This window comes from Phyllopteryx taeniolatus, chromosome 16 (genome assembly GCF_024500385.1).
Source record: "Phyllopteryx taeniolatus isolate TA_2022b chromosome 16, UOR_Ptae_1.2, whole genome shotgun sequence".
NCBI classification, from domain to species: domain Eukaryota; kingdom Metazoa; phylum Chordata; class Actinopteri; order Syngnathiformes; family Syngnathidae; genus Phyllopteryx; species Phyllopteryx taeniolatus.
In genome coordinates, this window is record NC_084517.1 from 9,596,624 (window position 1) to 9,619,561 (window position 22,938).

General features: G+C 40.6%; 2 protein-coding genes across 2 annotated transcripts; one reads left to right on the top strand and one right to left on the bottom strand.

Annotated features, from left to right (window-relative positions):
* The first annotated feature begins 2,796 nt into the window (after positions 1-2,796).
* On the top strand, positions 2,797-12,240 carry LOC133465651 (heme-binding protein 1-like). Its single transcript, XM_061748665.1, has 4 exons — positions 2,797-3,134; positions 6,745-6,883; positions 9,059-9,239; positions 10,411-12,240. The coding sequence occupies exons 1-4, from the start codon at positions 3,057-3,059 to the stop codon at positions 10,586-10,588; spliced, it is 576 nt and encodes a 191-aa protein (XP_061604649.1). The 5' UTR covers positions 2,797-3,056; the 3' UTR covers positions 10,589-12,240.
* Positions 11,598-22,383, bottom strand: wbp2nl (WBP2 N-terminal like). Its single transcript, XM_061748662.1, has 8 exons — positions 22,225-22,383; positions 19,256-19,364; positions 19,020-19,158; positions 17,106-17,198; positions 16,808-17,011; positions 16,194-16,304; positions 12,822-12,898; positions 11,598-12,708 (listed from the first exon to the last, which is right to left on the bottom strand). Exons 1-8 carry the CDS (start codon positions 22,359-22,361, stop codon positions 12,652-12,654), a joined length of 927 nt encoding a protein of 308 aa, XP_061604646.1. The 5' UTR covers positions 22,362-22,383; the 3' UTR covers positions 11,598-12,651.
* Between the last annotated feature and the right edge of the window lie 555 nt (positions 22,384-22,938).

The window sequence follows — 22,938 nt, forward strand, 5'->3', positions numbered from 1 at the left end:
TATCTTGCTTTGAGTTTTTGAGGTCACAAATATCTGGCATTCGAAAAGGGGTTAGTAGACTATATATCCACTGAGTACAGTGTAAATTTAAGTAACTATGCTACAATTACATTTATGTAAATGTAATTGTATTTATTATCCATTCATAACCTTTATTTTTTGGGGGGTCACAGAGACCATATCACAGCTCATTTTGGACAAAAGGTGGGCTACACTCAATTGGTCACCAGTCAATCACAGGGCACATATAGAGACACAACCATTCACACTGTCACTAAGTGTGAATTGAACCTGTAATTTGATGATGATAATTGATTGTGTGTGTGTATATATATATATATATACATATATACACACAGCTTTTTTGTGTTTTCTACCATCTGAAAATGTATATAAAATATTTACAAAAAATTATAATTGGTAATTTACCCTATCGTCTATTAAGAAATGTTGTCAAATGTCAATCCCGAGTAACACATACAACACACTCAGCTTGATTAAAGTCAAAATGTATTGAGGCAATCATCAAATCAGCTTGTGCTTCTTTGTGACATTAAACTGCAATAATAATAAAGGCAGCAAGAAGATATGCACTCAATGTCTGAAATTCACTGCTTCTAAAGGAAATTTTGAATTTGAGAATTCAAGTCATCCGTACTTGACAAAGAGAAAAAGTCCCACCAGCAAAGATGTCCCTTCCAGCCAGTGTAGGCTGAGACTGGTCCATTCATTGCTTTCTCACTTTGCCCACAGTTACATCAGTCACTGTTTTCCCATTAATCTCTCCTTCTTGTTCCCCCTCCTCCTGCATCCCACTCATGAGTAACATTGCTTTCAGAGTGAATTTAAATAGAATGACCCCAAAGCCAAGCAACTCACAGTGACACCGGGAGTAAGGCAAGTACCCATGCGTTGCCCACATTCTACACTCTCAAAACGTTCCAATGCATTCTGACAAACCAAAGGCTTGTGTCACAATTAATAATGCACAAATAAGCAGAGAGTAGAATGGGGTTCGCCACACTGTTTGTGCCTACTGGAGCACAGTCATAACAAACAAAAACAGGACAGAGAGGCACACATAAAGCTGAGCAGGCACATGCACAGAAATTTTTGGGGGCAGGTGCGCAAGCCAAAAAAAAAAGGGCGCCTGTCTCCAAAGTTATTCATACAATTAAGCAAAAATAGTAGTATATATTTAACTTACCGTGTTACCATGTATTTATTTCTGTTAACACAATCAACACAGTCAATAATACGACTATTAACAAAGGAGTTGACTAACAACAAACGTCAGGTTCTTGTGATATTCAAAAATTAGACCAAGATAAATCTTTTTTTTTTTTTTAAACACTATTAGTTAACCTATAATCTGTGCAAATCAATTGAAAAAAATAACAGGGGAAGTAAAGATAAACAACTGTGCGCACACCCTCTTATAAATGGGGATGTGGCTGTATTCAGAAATAAGCAATTCCATTTAAACTCATGTAAAATGGGGGTTAGCACACCTGCCATGATTTAATGTGGCTCTGATAAACCCCAAATAAATTAAGGTGGGAGGATATGTACAATTCTTCCAAGGCCTCAAATAAATGTCCCTCAAATATCAAAACACTTTGGGTGGAATTGATGCCAGAGGTTTTTTGTTTGTTTGTTTGTTTGTTTTGTTTAATTTACATTGCGGAATCAAGAAAAATGGGCTTCAGCAAAAATGGCATTTCTTTCATCCAAGACAAAAGGGCAGGTGCTTGAGCACCACTTGGAGTCTATGTGTGCATTTGCCTAAAGCTGAGCATAGACCGTGAAAGGGATTCGTCCAAAACTGTTGCAGGTTGATCTAATAACATGAAAGTGATGCGACACTGACACCTTATTCTTCCCTCAATACTGTCATACCTGTTAACAACCTCAGAATGAGCGCCTTGTTGTCGGCAATGAGTGCACACACGTCACAGAGAGAAGGCGGAAGAGCGAGGTTAGAAAAAATAAAAGAAGTCCAATGGAACAGCCAGCATGTGGACAATGGCTTTACGCTGGCATGACCACTTTAGAGCGCCTTGTTGTTGTGGCATGGAAAACCCCTGCGACAACACGGTGGGATATATTCCAGCCACCAGAGACTGTAAGCGGATATACTTTCACAGCTCGCACATGTATTTATGTGTAGGCATAAGAAAGATGCTAAATGTGCAAATGTATTGGATTGAGAGTTGAGGGGTGTGGTTACAGGACACTCTGTGGTCACGCCCACAGCATTCGAGAGCAGAGACAACATTATAGTTGTCGGTTTAATTTAAAACTAGATTTTATATTTTTGGCGAATTTTTTTTTTGGATTGTTAACAACACATTTTTCTTTAGTGTGTCCACTTTACAAGACATTTATTTGCCCTTTACAGGGACATTCAATGAGTACGAGCACCGCCAGTTAATAAAAGAGAAACTATTTTGCGTGCGGACAATTTTTTCCTTTTCCCGTTGTGCTGTAGTGTTGTGTGCCGTATACTGTAATTGACAGTAATAAACATTTGGAATTTGTACCTCTGTACGTAAGTCCATTTCAAGGTCTGCCCCGTTTTACATACAGAAGGTAGGACTTCAACAGGCACTGGTGTTTTTTTGCCATATTTGTTTTGTTGTTTTGAAGTACTTCTAAGTGATATACTGAAGTACAGAGTGCGAGTACTTCACTCGAGAAAACTGGATTGTGAGGAAGGCGGAGATACTGATCATCCGAGTGGAGGGTCTCTCTCTCTCTCTCTCTCTCTCTCGCTATCTCTCTCACTGAAAAAAAATGAGAGCGGCGAGCATCTCCAACTTGCGGCGGCAGAATGAGCACGCATAAGCATGTGTTGATGAGGAGGCTGCAACCCGACAAGCGGCGCGTGCACTTGAGAACCAAGTGCATCCCCAAACAGGTTCAGACGTGTCCGATTGGAATTGAAGCAACATTTGGCTACCGGTCGAGTGATTAGGGTGATAAAGAAGAGTTGAGGCACAAAAGGTCAAAAAAAAAAAAAAAAAGAAAAAAGAGTGACGCTAGAGAGGAGCGACATGTTTGGAATGATCAAGAATTCACTCTTCGGAAACACCGAGGAGACAGAATATAAACTACTAAGCACAGAGACCAAGGTAAGGAAGACGTGCGCATTTAGTCGTTTTCAAACCCAGAATGTAAATATACCGTTATGGTCATTTTGTTCAGAATCGAGCCAAACAGAATAGAAATCATGACCAGCCAGATGGTGTGCGGGTGGTTAAAAGTGGCATGCACATAAATTATATCGTCAATAACGCTTTTTTTTTTTTTTTTTTCATTTAAGATGACATTGTGTAAGCGTACGCGAGCTACTTGAGCCCGTCCTCCAAGAGATCCAGTCCTCCAGTGCTCACATTATGTGCACTGCGAACACGCCATTGGAATAACGTCACTTATAGGAGCGTGGGGGTGGTGTGGGGGATGAGGGGGGTGGGGCGTGGGCAGGTCGTGAAGAGCTTGACCTTTTCACGTCTATGTTCACTCACGTCCTTGTTATGTTTGTCTTCTCCATACATTGAAGAGAGTGCGGCGGAAAGCCAGTGATGTGTGTTCACTCAGGCAATGCCCCTCGGCTACTTCTATCTGTCCAAGTGCTCCTTTGACCCACAATGCACTGCTGCAGATACATGGAGATATGCAGGCTTTGCTGATCATCTCTTGGGAATCCTAGAGGCATATTTAGACTTTTAGGCAATTTGGCAGACCAGCCTGCACCAAACTGCGCATCCTGGCACAGCGAGGGTGTGTTCTTGGCCCCGCCGAGTAACAATTTAGTGGCATAAAGTCTGTCTAAAATGTTGCCTGCTCAGACCACGTCTGAATACTGGCATAGGGTAGACCGCCGGTCTAACATGATTTTGGTCAATTTAATCGGGGCGCAGGCCCCCGGACATTTAAGGCGCCAGCGGTTATCAACAGCTCATTCTGTATTTAGTAAGGGAACCCACTCACATTGTCTGTTGCCAAACTGGCCAAGTGCAGTGACAATGCTCCACTCATGCACGAATCTCTGCGGTTGTAATTGATAAATCAACATACAGTATAGTTTTTAGACTGCTTTATTACTCAGTGAGTATTACATCTATAAATATACCATATAAATGTATGATCGCCTCATCGAATCATTACATACACAGTGGAACGTTGATTTTCATATGGGTTTCTGACATTTTTTTTCGTACAGTTGAAAATGATCCACATGCTAAAGACATCAGCCAGCACGCGTCACTCCTTTCTTATTTTAAAATGCTTGCAACTTCTCAAAGTTCTTAAAAGTTAAGACAATTTTAAAAATGTGGGTCCGCTCATGATTTGCAGACCACATGAAATGACATGGCGGGCTTGATCTGGCTCCCGGGCCTTGAGTTGGACACCAGTGCATTACAGCGTCAACATTACCACAACATGAACAAATGAATGGTTGAAAAATTCCTCTCTGACAATGTCAATCGAAACTAAGCATTAACTGTAAAGGCAAAACGTTTGATGCAGTTGCTGTATTGGATCTCATGAGACTTTCATGGTTAGAGTATGTATTGTAATTTGACAAAATCTGCGTACTTCTATTAATACTTGATTCTCTGCACATTCGCTCAGTTTCTTTGGGAAGGAGCCACCGATTTTACAAAACAAAGTCCATCAAATCTCTTTACCTGGACTCGAGTTGAAACAACTGATCCTGAAATCAGAGCTTGTCACCTAAGCCCTTGGACACCCATCTGACCGTGACACTCTACACGCTTAATTAAAACTGAGAAGGAATACGGAGGAGCTACCTGTGGCGTGCATGGACACACTCATGCACGCACACACACAATATAAAAATGATATGGAATTAAATCTCTGAGGATGACAATAAAAAGAAGAACACAACATGGCCAGCAATTAGTAATCAGTGTTGATAAGGTAGTGAATGAGCAGTTAAACAACCACACAGCCACTGACGTGTGATTGGTGAATTCATTGCACTGGTTATATCAAGTAAGTCAAGTTCACATATTTTGTTGTGTGACAAAGTGTTCATTCCTGTCTTACTAACTATGCTGTGCAAACTCATTGTTACGGACAGAGTATATTAACATTACAGGGCAACTTGATATCTTTTTCAGTGTTCGTCAGCCTTTAAGTCAAAGTACATGTTTTACATTGGAAAAAGTACCAAACAAAAGATTTACGTCACAAAAAGTACATATACTGAAAGACTGGTGATCTTAATGTACTCACAAACCCACGTAGTGTGAAATCTGGGCCTGTTTAGTTGAACACAAAGCCATTGCTCTGTTGTATGAATGGCAACAGGTTAATTGTACCTTCTGCCCCATCTAGTGGAAGAGCATTTATTTGTTCTGCCTGTCACTATTACTGTATGTTGCTGGCATAGACAGATGAACAAATGATACCTTACTTGCATAAAATGAATAATGAGTTTTGGGACTAATTAAGTGAGACTGGATAGTTTCCTGGGGCACACCTGATGAGCTCACAGTGGTTAGTAATTGGTGGATTCAGAATAAGAGCAGATAGCTGAATAGAAATACAGTATGTCAAAATCTTTGACCAATACGTAAGAAAAGCTGCACTTCTCCACAAAGATAAAATCACTGACATAATAGATAGAACGCATTCAATTACATAACAGTTCAATCGGATTTTTTTTTTCTTGACTATTCATGTGAATAAACAGTTTGTGGTATATGTAAGGTAAACATTACAAGCAGAATGAATGGCATTAGAATGACCTTTAAATTTCTATGCAACCTAGGAAAAAAAACACAGTGTTTTCACTTTATGTATAATCATAATAATGGAGATGAAGATGTGCCTCACATTTGTGACCAATCCCCCTCAAAATGTATTGAGGTCATTGGATTGCTGTGTAGTTGTGTGGCCGCACTCCACATTAACCCCACTAAATCACATGAAAAGACGGTTGCATCATGTTAACACAGTGCGCTGGAGGCAGGGGGAGCAAGTTGTGTTTGCCTGCGTTATGTAACATTGTGTATCCCTGGCCTATTATAATGTGTAGCCTGACTGAACCCAGTACAGCAGCAGGAGACGTTAAATCAGATCAGTGCAAAATCTGTTATGCGCTGAATGTTTTTTTTTTAATCTGGGCCACACTTGTTTGGCACAATCACTTTTTGTACAATTGTGCAGACACAAACATCCGTGTACACACACCAAACCTTTGAAGTTCATGGTGCTGCATCATGCCACTTACCCTCATGACTCAATTCAGACAGAAAACAGTATTAAGTGTGTTCACTCTTACGTACTGTACTGCTTAGGTCAAATTTGAGGCTTTTTGACATTTAACAGCATTTAAAATATCCTAAATGTCACCATTCTTTAACCCTGTAATAGGATGACTTTACCTAAAGTGACCCATAACACACAAAAATGAAAGTCACATTTTTTTTGTACAGATAATACAAAGTTTGTATAAACTGAGTCTGTTCAGAGTCAGATTTGACCCATGTCCATTTTAGACTTAGCAATGTGTGTTAAAACAAGACAAATGGTACTAATGGTGGGAATCTCTAGTGGTGAAAGCTTGAAACAGTCCTGAGAACTGGTCTGTGTTTCCACCTCATTTGCACAGGTTCCCGAAGAAATATGCACGTCGGTCTTGTTATGCATAGCTGCGGTCGACTCACTAAGGCCTACCTAAACCCTCCTCCTTTTGCGTCTTCCCCCTAGGATGGAGTAAGCTTTGAGGTACGGCGCTATGATGCCGCCAAATACGCGGTTGTTTCCTCTGAGGGGCGCACTTACGACCAGGTGACAGGGGAGCTGGTGAGGAAGCTGCTCATGTACATCGGTGGATGCAATGAACAAGGTCGGGCCTCATAGCAGATCTTCGTCGTGCTCTTTTTGTGTGACTGGATTTACATCCATGATGGGGTTCGCGCAATAGTATCACAGAAATTCAGCGCTCAAAACACAGAAATTGCACACACAAATTCTGGCTTGTGGTTTGGCTGTAGGGAGTTTCTCTGTGAATCTATTCTGGGTTACTGTTCATCTCCTATTTGCTCCAATTTGTAAGTTTTTCTCATATGAAATACATAATGGAAATGGAAATAATCTGTTCCACTGGGCTGTCAATGGGTATTTACCCAATATATTCCACCTCTTCATACCACCACTAGCACGCGCTAATTATAGAAACAATAAATACTATATAAAGATGGAATATAACAGCACACAACTGTGCCACATACATCATCTGGAGTACTTCAGAATCCATAATGATCTAATAACATTAAAAATACAAACCATTTCAATCCAATACATCATACAAGTGCAGATTGCAACAGGCGTGCTTTGATAGTTGAAGTTGACTGTGACAAGTTGATCTCTTACCAACCAATCAGAGGATGGAAAAATGCTGATCGATAGACAGTTCGCTGGCCCTCGCTGGACATGTGAGAATAGATTATCCGAGATTGGCTCGCAGGGGCAGTAGCTTTAGCAGGGAAGCCCAGACTTCCTCTCCCCAGCCACTTCATCCAGCTCTTCCGGAGGACATTGTCTCTCCGGCGTGTCCTGGGTCATCTGCGGGGCCTCCTCCCGATGGGACATGCCCGGAACACCTCACCAGGGAGGCGTCCAGGAAGCATCCTAATCAGATGCCCGAGCCACCACATCTGGCTCATCTCAATATGGAGGAGCAGCAGTTCAACTCTGAGCCACTCCCGGATGGCAGAGCTTCTCACCCCATCTCTAAGGGAGACCCCAGACATTTTGGCCGCTTGTATCCGGGATCTTGTTCTTTCAGACACAACCCAGAACCGTTGATCATAGGTGAGGATAGCAACCACCCCAGTCTACCTATCCAGAGGCACTGTCCCCAATATCCACGCGATGTTGCAGATGAGTGCCAACCAGGACTGCCCCAGACCGAGAAGCTTCTTTGCCACTGAGGAGCTTTTTAACCACCTTGGTGGCCTCAACCCCAGAGATAGGAGAACCCGCCTCAGAGATCCCAGACTCTTCTTCCTCATGGGAAGGCGTGTCAGTAAAATTGAGGAGGTCTTCGAAGTATTCTCTCCACCGACTCACAACATCCGGAGTCGAGGTCAGTAGCGTCCCATCCCCATTATACACAGTGTTGATGGTGTACTGCTCCCACCTCATGAGACGCCGGATGATGGACTAGAATTTCCTCGAAGCCGTCCAGAAGTCATTCTCCATGGTCTCGCCGAACTCCTCCCACGCCCTATTTTTTTTTGCTTCAGTGACCACCAAAGCTGCATTCCGCTTGGCCATTTGGTACCCATCAGCTACCTCAGGAGTCCCACAGGCCAAAAAGGCCTGATAGGACTCCTTCTTCAGGTTGACAGCATCCCTCACCATTGGTGTCCACCAACGGGTTCGGGGATTGCCGCCACGACAGGCACTGACCACCTTACAGCCACAGTTCCGGTCGGCCACCTCGGCAATGTAGGCGTGGAATATGGTCTGCTCTGACTCAATGTCCTTCGCCTCCCCCGGGATGTGGGTGAAATCTGATTGGTTCAAGAAACCGTGTCCGATTAATAATATCGTTTGAATTTCAGCAGGCAGCGCTACTGATTCTGAAGGCTATGGGCAGAATAGATTCACATGGCATATAGAAGCTGAAATCTGATTGGACAAAAATTAAAAATCCAACATCCACATACAATACTGTAAACAGTACAGTCTCGAGAAACACTGCTTTGACCTGAAAGTAACTTTTTGTGTACAGTCTTCTTTTCTTCTCACATTCTTATAACAGCCCTTGTTGAGAATGGTCCATCTTTTGGAATAAATATTGCCAAAAGAATGAGGTGCTGAGTTCTCGTGCTACAGGCGGGCAGTGCAAAAAAAAAATGTTACAAAAAGTTAAATAGAAATGCTAAACATGGAGTGTGACTTTCTGGGCATACTTTTCCCGAAAAGTGCTGTACAAATTGCGCGACATTAGTGGCATTCAAATGTAGAGGTTCCACTTTGTTTCACCTAACTCCTACATTCTTATCTCAACAAGGTGAGGCGATGGGTACAGCAGCGCCCACCATCATCACGGTCTACCCTCGGAATGACGGTGTTCTATCCCGTCGTTTGGTGGTTGCCATCCGCATACCTACCTTCTACCAGCAAAGCCCCCCGACGCCCACGGACAATACTATTAGAGTCGAGGATCGGCCTGGCATGACTGTCTATACACTGTAAGTGTCTTTAACAGTGACATTTTTAGTAAGGAATGTAAGGCGTGGAATAAAAAAAATCTAAAGATTTCATTTGAAAACGTAAACAGTTAACACGTCATCACACGTCATCATGGACCTCATTGAAACAAAATAATGAACAGTAAACACAATTTTGTCATTGGCGGGGTGTATATTTGGTATTTGGGCCTCCAAGGGGTGATTTACCTAACTTAATCCCTCTTTTAATACCACCATTATAGCACGTCACAATTATAGAAACCATCAATACTATACAAAAATGCAATATAACAGCATGCGACATAACCAAGTACCTCATCTGGGGCAGGTCAAAATCTATATTCCTCTAAATTACATGACAAAAAACATTAAATAAAATCCATCATACTCAGCAGTGACGCTAATTATTAACTGTATTTATATGTGCAGATCGCTACAGACAGACAGTTTTGCTAGTGGAAGTTGGCTGTAAGTTTTGCCCTGACCAACCATTCAATGGACAGCTAACAAACATCAGGCTGGCCCTGTGAGGTCGAATTTGAAATTGGATTGGTTGAAGAAACAGTCTCGTTGCTAATATAGTTTAAATTACATCAGGCCCTGAACAGATTAGATAGACGTGCCAGCAGTCGGAGGCTGGAATTTTACCTGGACAACAAAAATCGAACAACCACTGAAAGCAGCACAGCCAAGAGAAACGCTTCTAAATGAAGAGACTAGACAGCTGGGAATAGATTAATACAATAACTGATAGAATTTCATGGAACAAATATTAGAATTCACATTGTAAACGTAGGTCATTGCTTCTGATAGTGTTAGGCCAGCAGAGCAGAGTTCTCCACTGGATTTTAGTGAATTGAAGAGAAGCTAAGAATAGACGGGAACGTGGTATCCTGGGATCGGGAAAATACGCAAATAAAACGCACCATTGTTTAAACCGCAGGGATTAAAGATAGACCCTGAGTTTGGCTGGCGACCAGTCTATGACGTGCACCCTGCCCCTCGCCCAAAGTCAGCTGAGGTGGGCTCCTCCATAATGAGGATAAAGTCGTCGAGAAAATGGATGGATGGAGGGGATAAAGAGCGGGGAAAAAATTGCAGATTATAGTACGAACTTTACGATATGCATTCCACACCTGATTGCATTCTTTTTATTATTCCCCCCCCACAGGCAATTTGGAGGTTTCGCAGGTGAGAGTGAGTACCGTGCTGAGGCCTTACGTTTGACACGCACCCTGGGCGAGACGGCCCCATTCCAGCGCAAGCAATACTTCTGTTGCAGCTACGACTCGCCAATCAAACCTTACGGCCGCCGCAATGAGGTGTGGTTCATACAGGAAGAGCCGTAGGGACCTACTTGCCCATTCTGATATCCAACCATGGTGACCCCTTCAATGACACTCCCGCAGCTCTAACTCTTGACTGGAGAAAATAGACAGTACTGTGACTTTAATATTTTTATTTTTATTAAAGACATTCCTGACTATGCTAAAGAACACAAGATTAGGAGTATGTTTGTGAGTCACAAATGTACAGTTCACTGTGTATTCATAGCAAAAAGAAACATCAATGTCTGAAAAATATAAAAATAATCAATATAAACTCTGTCATTGTCTTACGGGTGTGAGCTAGAAGTCTGAGATACAGAAAACCAGAGATGAGTCTATAGACTATTGAGCGTACTGTAGGGGGCTTTGTCTACATACCTTTCAGGTTGTCATGAAAGCAACACAGAATTGCAGTTTTAAAGCAATAATTAAAAAAAATTCCTGTTTTTCAATGAGGAACTGGAAATAAACCGGAGGTTAAGCCATAAAATAGTGCTTATGTAATATTGAGTGAATGGCACCATAGCTTTCTAGCTGTTTGTATTGTGGTCATCAAATATTTTGTGATCGTGATTTTCAACACTTTTTCAGGTAGTTGTGCAATATCCATTTTTATTTACATCCCTGAAAATGTTAGTGATACATCTGTGGTGTGACTATCTGTGACAAGAGGGAATACTGTAAGGGTATACTCATCTCTCAGAAACAAAGAAATATTTGGTTATAGTCTTATTTCATTTCTCACACAGAGCAGGAACAGCAAATGTGAATCATTTGATTATTGTGGTATTTTTTTTTTCTTGTAAGGTTATTTAAAGACAAAGAAAGTCAAATAAATTAAGAGAACCCTGAAATATTGGCTACAATTGTTTCGTGTGTGGACAACCGTGATTCTACAAGGCTTTTTTTTTTGCAGATTTGCTTTACAGTAGCGTAATTCTCGTGTTCACACTCAAGGCAAAATACACCGCCTCTCTTATGTAGAAGAAATGTGTACAAATAAAAAAAATAACTGCTGAGGCGCAGGAAATACTATATTCAATAAATGACAACTTTATTAGATTTCAGTTAACAAAATTCAGGCAAGCGTTACTAATTTACAGACATTTCAAGATTAAAGCAAACTTAGATCCACGCCAAGAAAATCATTTTAGGTGTGCAAAGACCTTTAACTAGGTGTTAACTGCTTAACAATAATAAACGGTTAGCCCTCTGGAGTTTTACCAGGTGAAACACTGCTGTTCTCCAAATGATGCAGCCTGGTCACCGCATACTGGCTCTATTACAAGGATGGTTTCAGCTTGCCTTTGCATACATGAATACAAAAGAGGGTAAGAGCACAGGGTCACTCATGCAAGTCCTACTTTTCCACTAGAACCTTTGGAAACTGGGAATATTGCACACTTTTGAAGACGTGCATTTCAATGAATACAGCAAAAATGTGCAATTTGGGTTATCTAGAAAATTTAATTACTGTTAATGATGGAGAGCGGGATAGTCTTGGTCACATATACTGTAGGATATGCTATTAATATCGGGATAGTCTTGGTCACATATACTGTAGGATATGCTATTAATAGCCAAAAGTATGACAATCAGGATATATGGAGGCCATAAATGTACCACTAAAATCTATTCAACCCACTCCTGCTATTGTACACGAATAACAAACACTCCATTCAAAAACCGTATTGGAAATACACACAGTCCTTTAAAGGATACCGCAAAAATACACTGCTAATAATTTTGGTTGTTGGTAATAGCTACAAGAATGAATTCCATGAAAGTGTGGGGTGATACAGTTCTGTCATAAAAAAAATAATAATAATACATTCGTCATCCCACTGCCTCCTTTCAGCTCCAAACAGTCCTCTTTACAACATGTCAACAAATTATATATTCAAAATAATAGTCACATAGGACTTCTTGATTTTTGGGGGCAAGTTGCATGTTGTCCCTTTAAAACATTTTTTAAACAATGTGGCTGCTTGTAAGAGATTGAATTTGATGTTCTGTAATCTGCTGTATGTCGCCATCAGGGATCCATCCCAAGATTAAGGAGGAACTGTCATGGTGCCTGAGCCTTAGTTGTTTTTCTTTTCAGGAGAGTTTGGATAAGGTGCATATGGAGGAGGCTGCTCCTTTATGGAAACAAAAACAAAGAAATATATATACATTATAGTGTACAAAGACCAATACGGGACAAAGTCACATGACACTTCCGCACAATTGGAAGAAAAGAGAAGTAGCTGACCGTTGGCACGTAGACATTGTGTGGATTGCTGGGATTGTAGTACGCACTGCCTGCTGCTTCTGCTGCCTTGGCGTTACCTGGGCCCAGAAAAAATACATGACAAAGAGAAGATAAGTGAACGCTAAACATAGAACCACATATAGACAATCCATCCATCCATCCATTTTCTGAGCCGCTTCTCCTCACTAGGGTCGCGGGCGTGCTGGAGCCTATCCCAGCTGTCATCGGGCAGGAGGCGGGGTACACCCTGAACTGGTTGCCAGCCAATCGCAGGGCACATACAAACAAACAACCATTCGCACTCACAGTCACACCTACAGGCAATTTTAGAGTCTCCAATTAACGCATGTTTTTGGGATGTGGGAGGAAACCGGAGTGCCCGGAGAAAACCCACGCAGGCACGGGGAGAACATGCAAACTCCACACAGGCGGAGCCGGGGATTGAACCCGGGTCTTCAGAACTGTGAGGCTGACGCTCTAACCAGTGGACCACCGTGCCGCCTCATATAGACAATATTAAGCGTATTTGAACAATCTAATAAGATCCATTACAACAAATGACTGTTATTGTGCTCAGGCTTAAACAATAAAAGTACTACTCTGGCACCATCTTGTAGCATCTCGGTACCAAGGAACTATGTTGAAGTGACTTGAGGAACTTTATTTAGACAAAAGTAAAGCCTTGCCACAATCTTGTGGCATCTTGGTGGCAAGAAACTATGTTGAAGTGAGTGAAGACTTTCCTTTAGACATAATTAGCACTTTGCCCCTACTTTGTGGCATCTATAAGCAACTATAAACATTTTTATGGGGAGTCAAATACTTGCAGATTTTCACTATTGGCGGTACAGCTCCCTTTCTATCCCCTGCTTTTGTACCATGTTGGGCCACAAATTGGAAGGCAGCACGGAGGTCGACCAGAAGAGATACAGCGTCATTGAGAGAAAGAAGAAAGAGGCAGAGAAGGTCCCCCACTAAGCTCCAGTAATAGTTGTATTGTGGTATGTGCCGTTTGCATGTGTTACTGCTCCGTGTGCGTTAATGTATAAATTGTTTGAAGTTTTATACCACCGTAACGTCGACGCAAATATCCATTAGTCCATTTACGGAAGCTTGTATATATGTTAGCATTCAGCGATAGGACTTTGTCAGGTGGAATTGCAACCCCAATTCCAATGAAGTTGGGACGTTATGTTAAACAAATAAAAACAGAATACAATGATTTGCAAATCATGTTCAACCTATATTTAATTGAATACACTACAAAGACAAGATATTTAATGTTCAAACTGATAAACTTTATTGCTTTTAGCAAATAATCATTAACTTAAAATTTGATGGCTGCAACACGTTCCAAAAAAGCTGGGACAGGTGGCAAAAAAGACTGAGAAAGTTGAAGAATGCTCATCAAACACCTGTTGCAAGCCAAGGCGGGGAGAGGTTCACCTCTTTGTGAACAAGTGGGTGAGAAAATAGTCGAACAGTTTAAGGACAATGTTCCTCAAAGTACAATTGCAAGGAATTTAGGGATTTCATCATCTACGGTCCATAATATCATCAAAAGGTTCAGAGAATCTGGAGCAATCACTGCATGTAAGTGGCAAGGCCGAAAACCAACATTGAATGCCCGTGACCGTCGATGCCTCAGGCGGCACTGCATCAAAAAAACGGCACCAATGTGTTAAGGATATCACCACATGGGCTCAGGAACACTTCTGAAAACCAATGTCAGTAAATACAGTTTGGCGCTACATCCGTAAGTGCAACTTCAAATTCTACTATGCAAAGCAAAAGCCATTTATCAACAACACCCAGAAACGCCACCGGCTTCTCTGGGCCCGAGCTCATCTAAGATGGACTCATGCAAAGTGGAAAAGTGTTCTGTGGTCCGACGAGTCCACATTTCAAATTGTTTTTGGAAATTGTGGACATTGTGTCCTACGGGCCAAAGAGGAAAAGAACCATCCGGACTGTTATGGACGCAAAGTTCAAAAGCCAGCATCTCTGATGGTATGGGGATATGTTAGTGCCAATGGCATGGGTAACTTACACATCTGTGAAGGCACCATTAACGCTGAAAGGTACATACAGGTTTTGGAGAAACATTTGCTGCCATGCAAGCAACGACTTTTTCATGGACGCCCATGCTTATTTCAGCAAGACAATGCCAAACTAAATTCTGCACGTGTTACAACAGCGTGGCTTCGTAGTAAAAGAGTGCGGGTAGTAGACTGGCCTGCCTGCAGTCCAGACCTGTCTCCCATTGAAAATGTGTGGCGCATTATGAAGCGTAAAATACGACAACGGAGACCCCGGACTGTTGAACAGCTGAAGCTGGACATCAAGCAAGAATGGGATAGAATTCCACATAAAAAGCATCAACAATTAGTGTCCTCAGTTCCCAAGCGTTTATTGAATGTTGTTAAAAGAAAAGGTGATGTAACACAGTGGTAAACATGACCCTGTCCCAGATTTTTTGGAACGTGTTGCAGCCATAAAATTCTAAGTTAACGATTATTTGCTAAAAACAATAAAGTTGATCAGTTTGAACATTACAATTAAATATAGGTTGAACATGATTTGAAAATCATTGTATTCTGTTTTTATTTATGTTTAACACAACGTCCCAATTTCATTGGAATTGGGGTTGTATATTGTTTGGTTGAAAATGTACTATACAATGTTGGATTCTCTTGTGTCAGGCTATGTAATAGTTTTACAGAAATCTTCGGTGACAAACAACTGTTCGAGAAAGAGTGGGAACAGGTGCGGAATATTCAGAAAGTGTGTTTTATTACAAGTTCAAATGTGTTTAAATCATGTGAGGGTAAAACTATATAAAAAGCTTTTTTATAGGGACTCTTATCGCAGGGCTTCACCTATTGTAGGTGGGTCTGGAACGTATACCCCACGATAAACCGGGATTTACTGTACTGCACTTTTAGTTTGCAGTGGTGTAGTGCACTGCATTACAGAGACATTTTGTGGGTGTGTTTAGGAACAGATGATGCATCTCCAAACACTGCGGGGAAACTGAAGTCATAGTGGAAGTCAGTATGAGGCACAACAACTGGCAGTTCCAAGAATCATCATCTAAAAATCTGCAATCACACCCCGAGTATTCAGTGTTTCACACTAAAACTGATGCCCAACACATGATATATCAGCAGATTCAAAAAAATTACTACGAGGGGTAGGGGGGAGAAAGCGGATTTACAGGGCACGAGATCATGAGCTCCACTTTTTTATTTTAGGTTGCATGATTTGAAGTGATTCACTTTGGGCAAGATGGATCACATCTGACGGGTGCAGTGACGCAGACATGGAAAGAGGAGAACTAAAGACAGAAGGATGGAGGGGCGGGGGTCAGACCTGGAGGTGGCGGAGCTGTCCAGTTCTGGGGCGGTGCAGGCCAGTTTTGAGGTGGACCTGGATATGGGGGAGGTGGGGCCATCATGTAGTCAGACCCCGATGGGTACATTCCTGAAACACAAGTCTCAAGGTCAGAAACGCTCACTTTGCAGACGGATCACTTTGTACTGCACATTTTCTATTATTGTGATTGTCAAATCAGCTAAATTGCATAACAGGACAGAATAATACCGTAAGCGGCAAAGAAAATGGAAGGATAGCTCAACTTTTGTCAGTCCTATTGTACTGTGCCCCTATTGTGATGCGCAGCCATGACGGTGACATGTACAGCTTTCATTCCGTCACATTAAGTTGTACTTCCTATTTATGGTCATCCTCACACTATTCTTATATTGTTTGTTTTTTACTTAGTTTTGGAAACTGACAATGCTGTTTCAGTCAGTGATCTTTTTTTTCAGTTAATGAAAATGTTTTTTTCCCAATTGTACTTTTCGTTATTTCGTTTCTTTCCATTAGTTATAATAACCTTGCTGTGTACCAATGTTCCCAAGTTAAGATCTATGATTGGCACATGTCTTGTGTGCATATAAGCAATTTTAAACTGGATTCTGCACCTGCAGCAGCTGTTGGATAAGGGTAGCCTATGTTGCCAGCAGCAGGAGGAGGAGGGGGCGGGTAGAATCCATTCTGCTGGGGAGGGGGCGCATAAGGATAGCCTTGGGGAGCAGGTGGAGGTGGGCCGTAGCCGTTCATCATTCCAGGAGAAGGGTAGCCGTGATATGACGCAGCACCATTCTGAGCAGGAGCTCCACGAGAAGCTGTAAGACAATGAGGTAAGACAAGCTTTACAATGACTTCTACCGACATGGTGTAATAACAGACCACTGCAATAATGGAAAGTAATGAGGAAACCATTTGTGGCCAGTTTGAAGAGATGCTGGCCAACATCTATGGCTCCTCCACTGGGGAATGACATCTTGAAATGGGCTTGACCCTCCCAGCCACCTGGGAAGAGATATTCCAACATTTCAGTAGGTTTACACAAGATGCATGAAACTGAGAGAGGTTTAAAATTTGCATGAAACCAAGAACAAGGCTCTACATAATAGCAAGAAAACACAAAGTCACACAAAGGAACCTACAAAGTCAAATGCCCTAGAATGTCTTTCAAATGCATTTTGAATTTTTGTAAAAATAAATTAAGTGCTGGTGAATTGCACAAAACTTTAGTTTTAAAACTGACATCAAACATGACATGACCTGTTACTACGCAAGACTTCCATGTCCAGTCATGGGAAAAATTATTAGCACACCCTTGTTTCTTCACTGTCTTGTTCATTTTTAATTCCTAGTTCAACTAAAGGTAACTAAATTTAAACCAAATTTGTTTGGACAAATATAATTATGACGACAAAAATAGCTCATAAGAGTAAAATTTAAGAGCCGACATCTAGCCATCTTCTATGATTTTCTTGATTGTAACCAAAATCACTGGCAGTACAATTAATCTTAAGCATGTCAAATAGGACCAACAATTATGGAAGAACCAGCTGCATTTTTGTCATGTTCATTGTATTCTTCAGGTAATATAATGTACCTTACTACAATGAATTAAAATCAAGACAAAAAAAACATTTTGAAACAAGGGTGGTCCAATATTTACATGACTGTATCTCATTGAGGCGGCACAGTGACCGACTGGTTAGAGCGTCTGCTCACAGTTCTGAGGACCGGGGTTCAAACATGCATGGGAGGTTAATTGACAACTCTAAATTGTCCGTAGGTGTGAATGTGAGTGCGAATGGTTGTTTGTTTGTATGTGCCCTGCGATTGGCTGGCAACCAGTTCAGGGTGTACCCCGCCTCCTGCCCGATGATAGCTGGGATAGGCTCCAGCACGCCCGCGACCCTAGTGAGGAGAAGCGGCTCAGAAAATTGATGGATGGATGGATGGATGTAGCTCATTGACATCAACTCAGTGCTCATTTGCTTGTTGGTGTTGTTGTGATGCCACAACTGATACCCTTCCACTATTAGCGATGGCAAATAGGTTCACATAGTGTAGCCCCACTACATTACGGATTTTTTGTGCCAGGTACAACACCAGTCAAAAGTTTCGACACTGCTGTAGAAGTTTTTTCATACAAAGATTTACAGTAACTACGACTTTAGTACAATGTTCACATAGGTTAGTGATAGAATATGAGTGCTCCCCTACTTCTTCCCACCAAATTCTGGTTACGTTGTAGCCATAGGAACATCCCCTGGTACAAAATTTGCTTATGTGAAGAGACTCACCTCTCAGGTGGTTAATGAATTAAAAGTTCTTTATTTTACCGAACCAACTTTTTCTAGTATTTAGGATGCTACATTGGTGCCTCAGTAAAAATGGGAAATATTAAGTAAAATTGTCCATGCCTTTCTGAGTTAGACATTTTTCTGCCGAGGCGTGGAATCAGGTCATTTGAATTTCTCGAGGTTATCTGCATCACTCGCAAAGATCTCCGCCTACCTCTCCCCCCCGAGCCGGCGCTATCAACATATCTAACAACATGTGCTCTCACAAGTTGTGAGGGTTGGGTCTTTTTCACGGAGGCAACTTTTTTTTTTTTTTTTTTTTACACTGTATGACAGGAGTGTGAAACAATCCATAAAACATTACTTGTATAATTAATATAGGTTTTATGATACTGATTGTTTGGAATTTGATTAATTTTATTTAAATTATTTCCCATTTGAGTCAATATTTGAATAAATCAGTGGTCCTGGAACAGACTGTGTTGGACCCTAGAGTTCCACTGCGGTTAAAGTCAAACAGGACACCTACCACCTGCCTCAGCTGACACTGTCCCTTTAATGTAGTTGGCAGCAAAAACGGGCTGCTCGATGCTGCAGCCCTTCATCAGATAATAGGGGAACATGGCAGAACCAAGGCAATCCTTTGTATTACTGGACACAAACACCATCTAAGCCAGCACCAAAAAGAGGACATGATAGCACGTGAGAAGAGTTAGGTCGACAAATTGGTAACAGCAAATTACTCCGATGTAACGTGGGCAGTACCCTGTATGGTGTGAGGTACACAGTGCCCTTCTTGGTCCCTTTCAGTAGGTCTGTTTTACAGGCGACATCACTGAATGACAGCTCCACATTCTTACATTCCCTTAATACGCTGGTGAAGAAAGACAAAATGAAAATCAAAGTTAAAATTTGTTTTTAAAAACTTACACAGTGAACCCCCAAAGATTCATGATTTCCCGTTCACAGACTCACCTTCAATATATAATAATATATATCAAATCAATTACTAAAACTGCCTTCTACCATCTGAAGAACATATCCATAGTGAAGGCTTGCATGTGTCAAGCAGACCAGGAGATGCTCATCCATGCTTTTATCTCAAGTAGAGTTGACTATTGTAATGGTCTTCTGACTGGACTCCCTAAAAAAAAGCATTAAACAACTGCAGCTCATTCAGAATGCTGCGGCTGGGGTTCTGACCAGAACAAGGAGGTCAGACCATATTACTCCAATTCTAAAGTCTTTACACTGGCTTCCAGTCAGCTTTAGAATAGATTTTAAAGTTCTGCTACTGGTCTATAAATCACTAAACGGTTTAAGTCCTGAATACATGAATGAAATGCTAATGTAATATAAACCCAGTAGGGCTCTGAGATCAACAGACTCAGGTCAAATGAAGTGACGTCAGCCCCAACTGTGCATGTCTTCAAGTCCAGGTTAAAAACTCTTCTTTTTCCCATGCTTATTTCTATGATCTTTAAGATTCCGCAAAAATTCAAAAAAATTTCCCTCTTTGTTATAATACAGCGTGGAAAAAAATAAATGATTTTAGCAAATGGCCGCAATATGAAAAAGTGAAAAATTGAAGGGGATCTCAATACTTTCTGTACCCACTGTATATATATTAGACTTTGAACCGATTTTATCGGCCCGATCGGTATCAGCCAATAATTAGCAATTTATGCTGATCAGCTTTAATGTCATAATTCGCCGATCCGATCAATCCGCAAAAGACATTTACTCCGCATCGCCACCTAGTTTATTTTTAGCCTTGTCGCGTGTCTTTTGACGTAGTACTGTAAATATCTGACGGCCAATAAAGTTATTAAAAAAAAAAAAAAAAACATGTCGGCACTGTGGAACAGGCAACACGTAATGCCTGGATCAGACTACAAGACAAATTTGCTCATTCACGATTGCACTATGTCATACTACTGCAATAAAATCTTTTACTCCGATACCACAGCATCCTGTTTTTTACAATCATTGGGCTTTATATTGTCAACTCAAATGCGACCGGATACACTCGTTACCGTGGCGACGACAACAAGAGTGGATCGCGCCGCCTGTATTAGAAGGACAAAATGGGGAAAAACTTGTTGGTGGTCACCACTGCTCAGAAGAGGACGTTCGTTTAAGGCTTGCTTGAGGTATGTTCACGTACTTTTAATACGATACGGCTCGAAAGCAGGCAACAAAACGTTATGTAGCCTAGAAAGCTCGTGGTATCACGAACTGTTGTACGTAAACATGCCGCTGTTCTGTTGAATCATGCTCTAAAGTTTCGGTGTGGGTGAAGTAATTTAATTTAGAATAATTTAATTACAGTAAGTTGGCACCCATTATTTCTGTCTTGTTGTAATGTTGGTTTGACCTGACTGATTAGAATACACAATCTGACTAGAGCAGTGATTCCCAACCTTTATGGAGCCAAGGAACATATTTTATAATTGAAAAATTTCACGGCACACCAACAAACAAAATGTCACAAAAGGTGGATACATTAATTACTGTATTTACTTCCTGCCATCTAATAGAAGACCATTCATTTGTTCTGTCTGTCACTATGCCTTACTGGCATAAATAGAGGAACAAAGATACATTTATTGTAAATATATATATTTTTAGCAATTAAGTACACAACTATATACAGTAAATGAACAGGTCATTTAAATAGACACATTCCTCCATCTTGTGATTGGATGGGTGATCGTTTTTTTTTTAATTCGCTGACCGGCCCCAAAAAAACAGATCGTGTAAAGCCTTATATATATATATATATATATATATAAAACGGCTATCTAGCTCAACATAAGGCATATTGAGTTCTGAACTAAAGATTAACAGTCATTAATATAGGTGCATCTCAATAAACTACAACATGGTAGAAAAGTTCATTTATTTCAGTACTCGTACATTATATAGATTTATTAAACACTTGGAAAAATATTTGTCAGTGGGCAAATTCCTGCATTCAAAATCATTTACATTGTTTCCTTGATTATCATGTAATATTCTAGTTTCTAGAAGTGGTGAATTTTCGATTTTTGTTTGCTGTTAGCTATAATTATCAAAATGATACATAAATACATTCAAAAAAGCTATGAAATAATTCACTCTGAGTCTGTATTGTGCATCTCTATGAGTTTCACTTTTTGAATTGAACTACCTAAGTTAAGCTTTTGACATTATTCATATTTACTGCGATCTACCTGTAATGTAATCAAATGGCTAAACTAGAAACTAGTAATTGGCATTTTTACCGGTTACATACCTTCCACTGCTTTTTTTTTCTAAAAGAAAATCATCTGCAAGTGATTTATTGTTTATGAAAGCGGTTATTCGATTGTACTTTAATAAACTGGCCGACGAGCCTATGTTGACATGATGTCAACATGCAGCCAAAAGACACTGACTTCCTGTTTTGAAAGTTAGCTTGAGCCACCGACCTTTTACCGAATATAAATTATGAGCCAACGCGACAGAGAACCCTTGTTATTTTCTCAAGCACTTTTTAAAATGTTATTTAAACGGATTTCCAAGGTATCACGTGAACACTGCCAGCGGCAGAGTTGCGTTAGCCAAGCTGTGCTAAAGCTAAACTAGGCCACTAAACTACGTAGCTGTTGACTGGAAACTAAACGAGCCAACGGGAGAGGCGATATTCCCCTAATTTGTTCCATCAAATCGTATTAGTAAAATAAATGGAATACCTTATACCTAATACATACCTTTCTCCATTGTTAATCAACACTCCGCCGTTTTGAGAGTGATTTATATTCAACGCCATGGCTGTGAAGAAGCTGTTGTGTTCGGTCGTGTTGGAGTTTGCTTGTGCTCCACTGACAGGAAACGTCACGCACGACATACGAGTTACGTCAGCACTCGAGCTGGACACTTCGTAACTTCCCGTAAAATCAAAAAAGAAGAAGAAGAAGCTGTTTACGTCTCTTGTAAACGTCCTCCACGCTGGCGTGCACATTTTTCACGAGCGAAAATAATATTTGTTTTATTCAACCTTTAAAAGAGTGGTGTGTAAACCTTTGTCATCAAGGGCACATTCAAATTTAAATTTGAGGCAAAAATATACAGTATTTTTGTGTATGATATGTATGTTACAGAGGTGTTTTAATAGTTTTTTTTAAATAATAAAACGAGAATCCATTCTAATTGTTTCTATTGTATTTTATTATTGCTTTAGCTTTTATTTCAATTTATAAATTATAATAAATGCTATACGATTAATTTACCAACTATTTAACACAATAAAACTGTTCAAATATTTATTTTAATATTCTTGCATTTTATGACAAAAAGATGTATGCAATAGATACTCCTCTTGACTATTTACACTTAATGTAATTATAATGGATCAACCAACTATCAAATCAAATTAAGGTCAAATTGCTTATTTTGCTAATATTTTGTTTTATGTAAAATTTTAT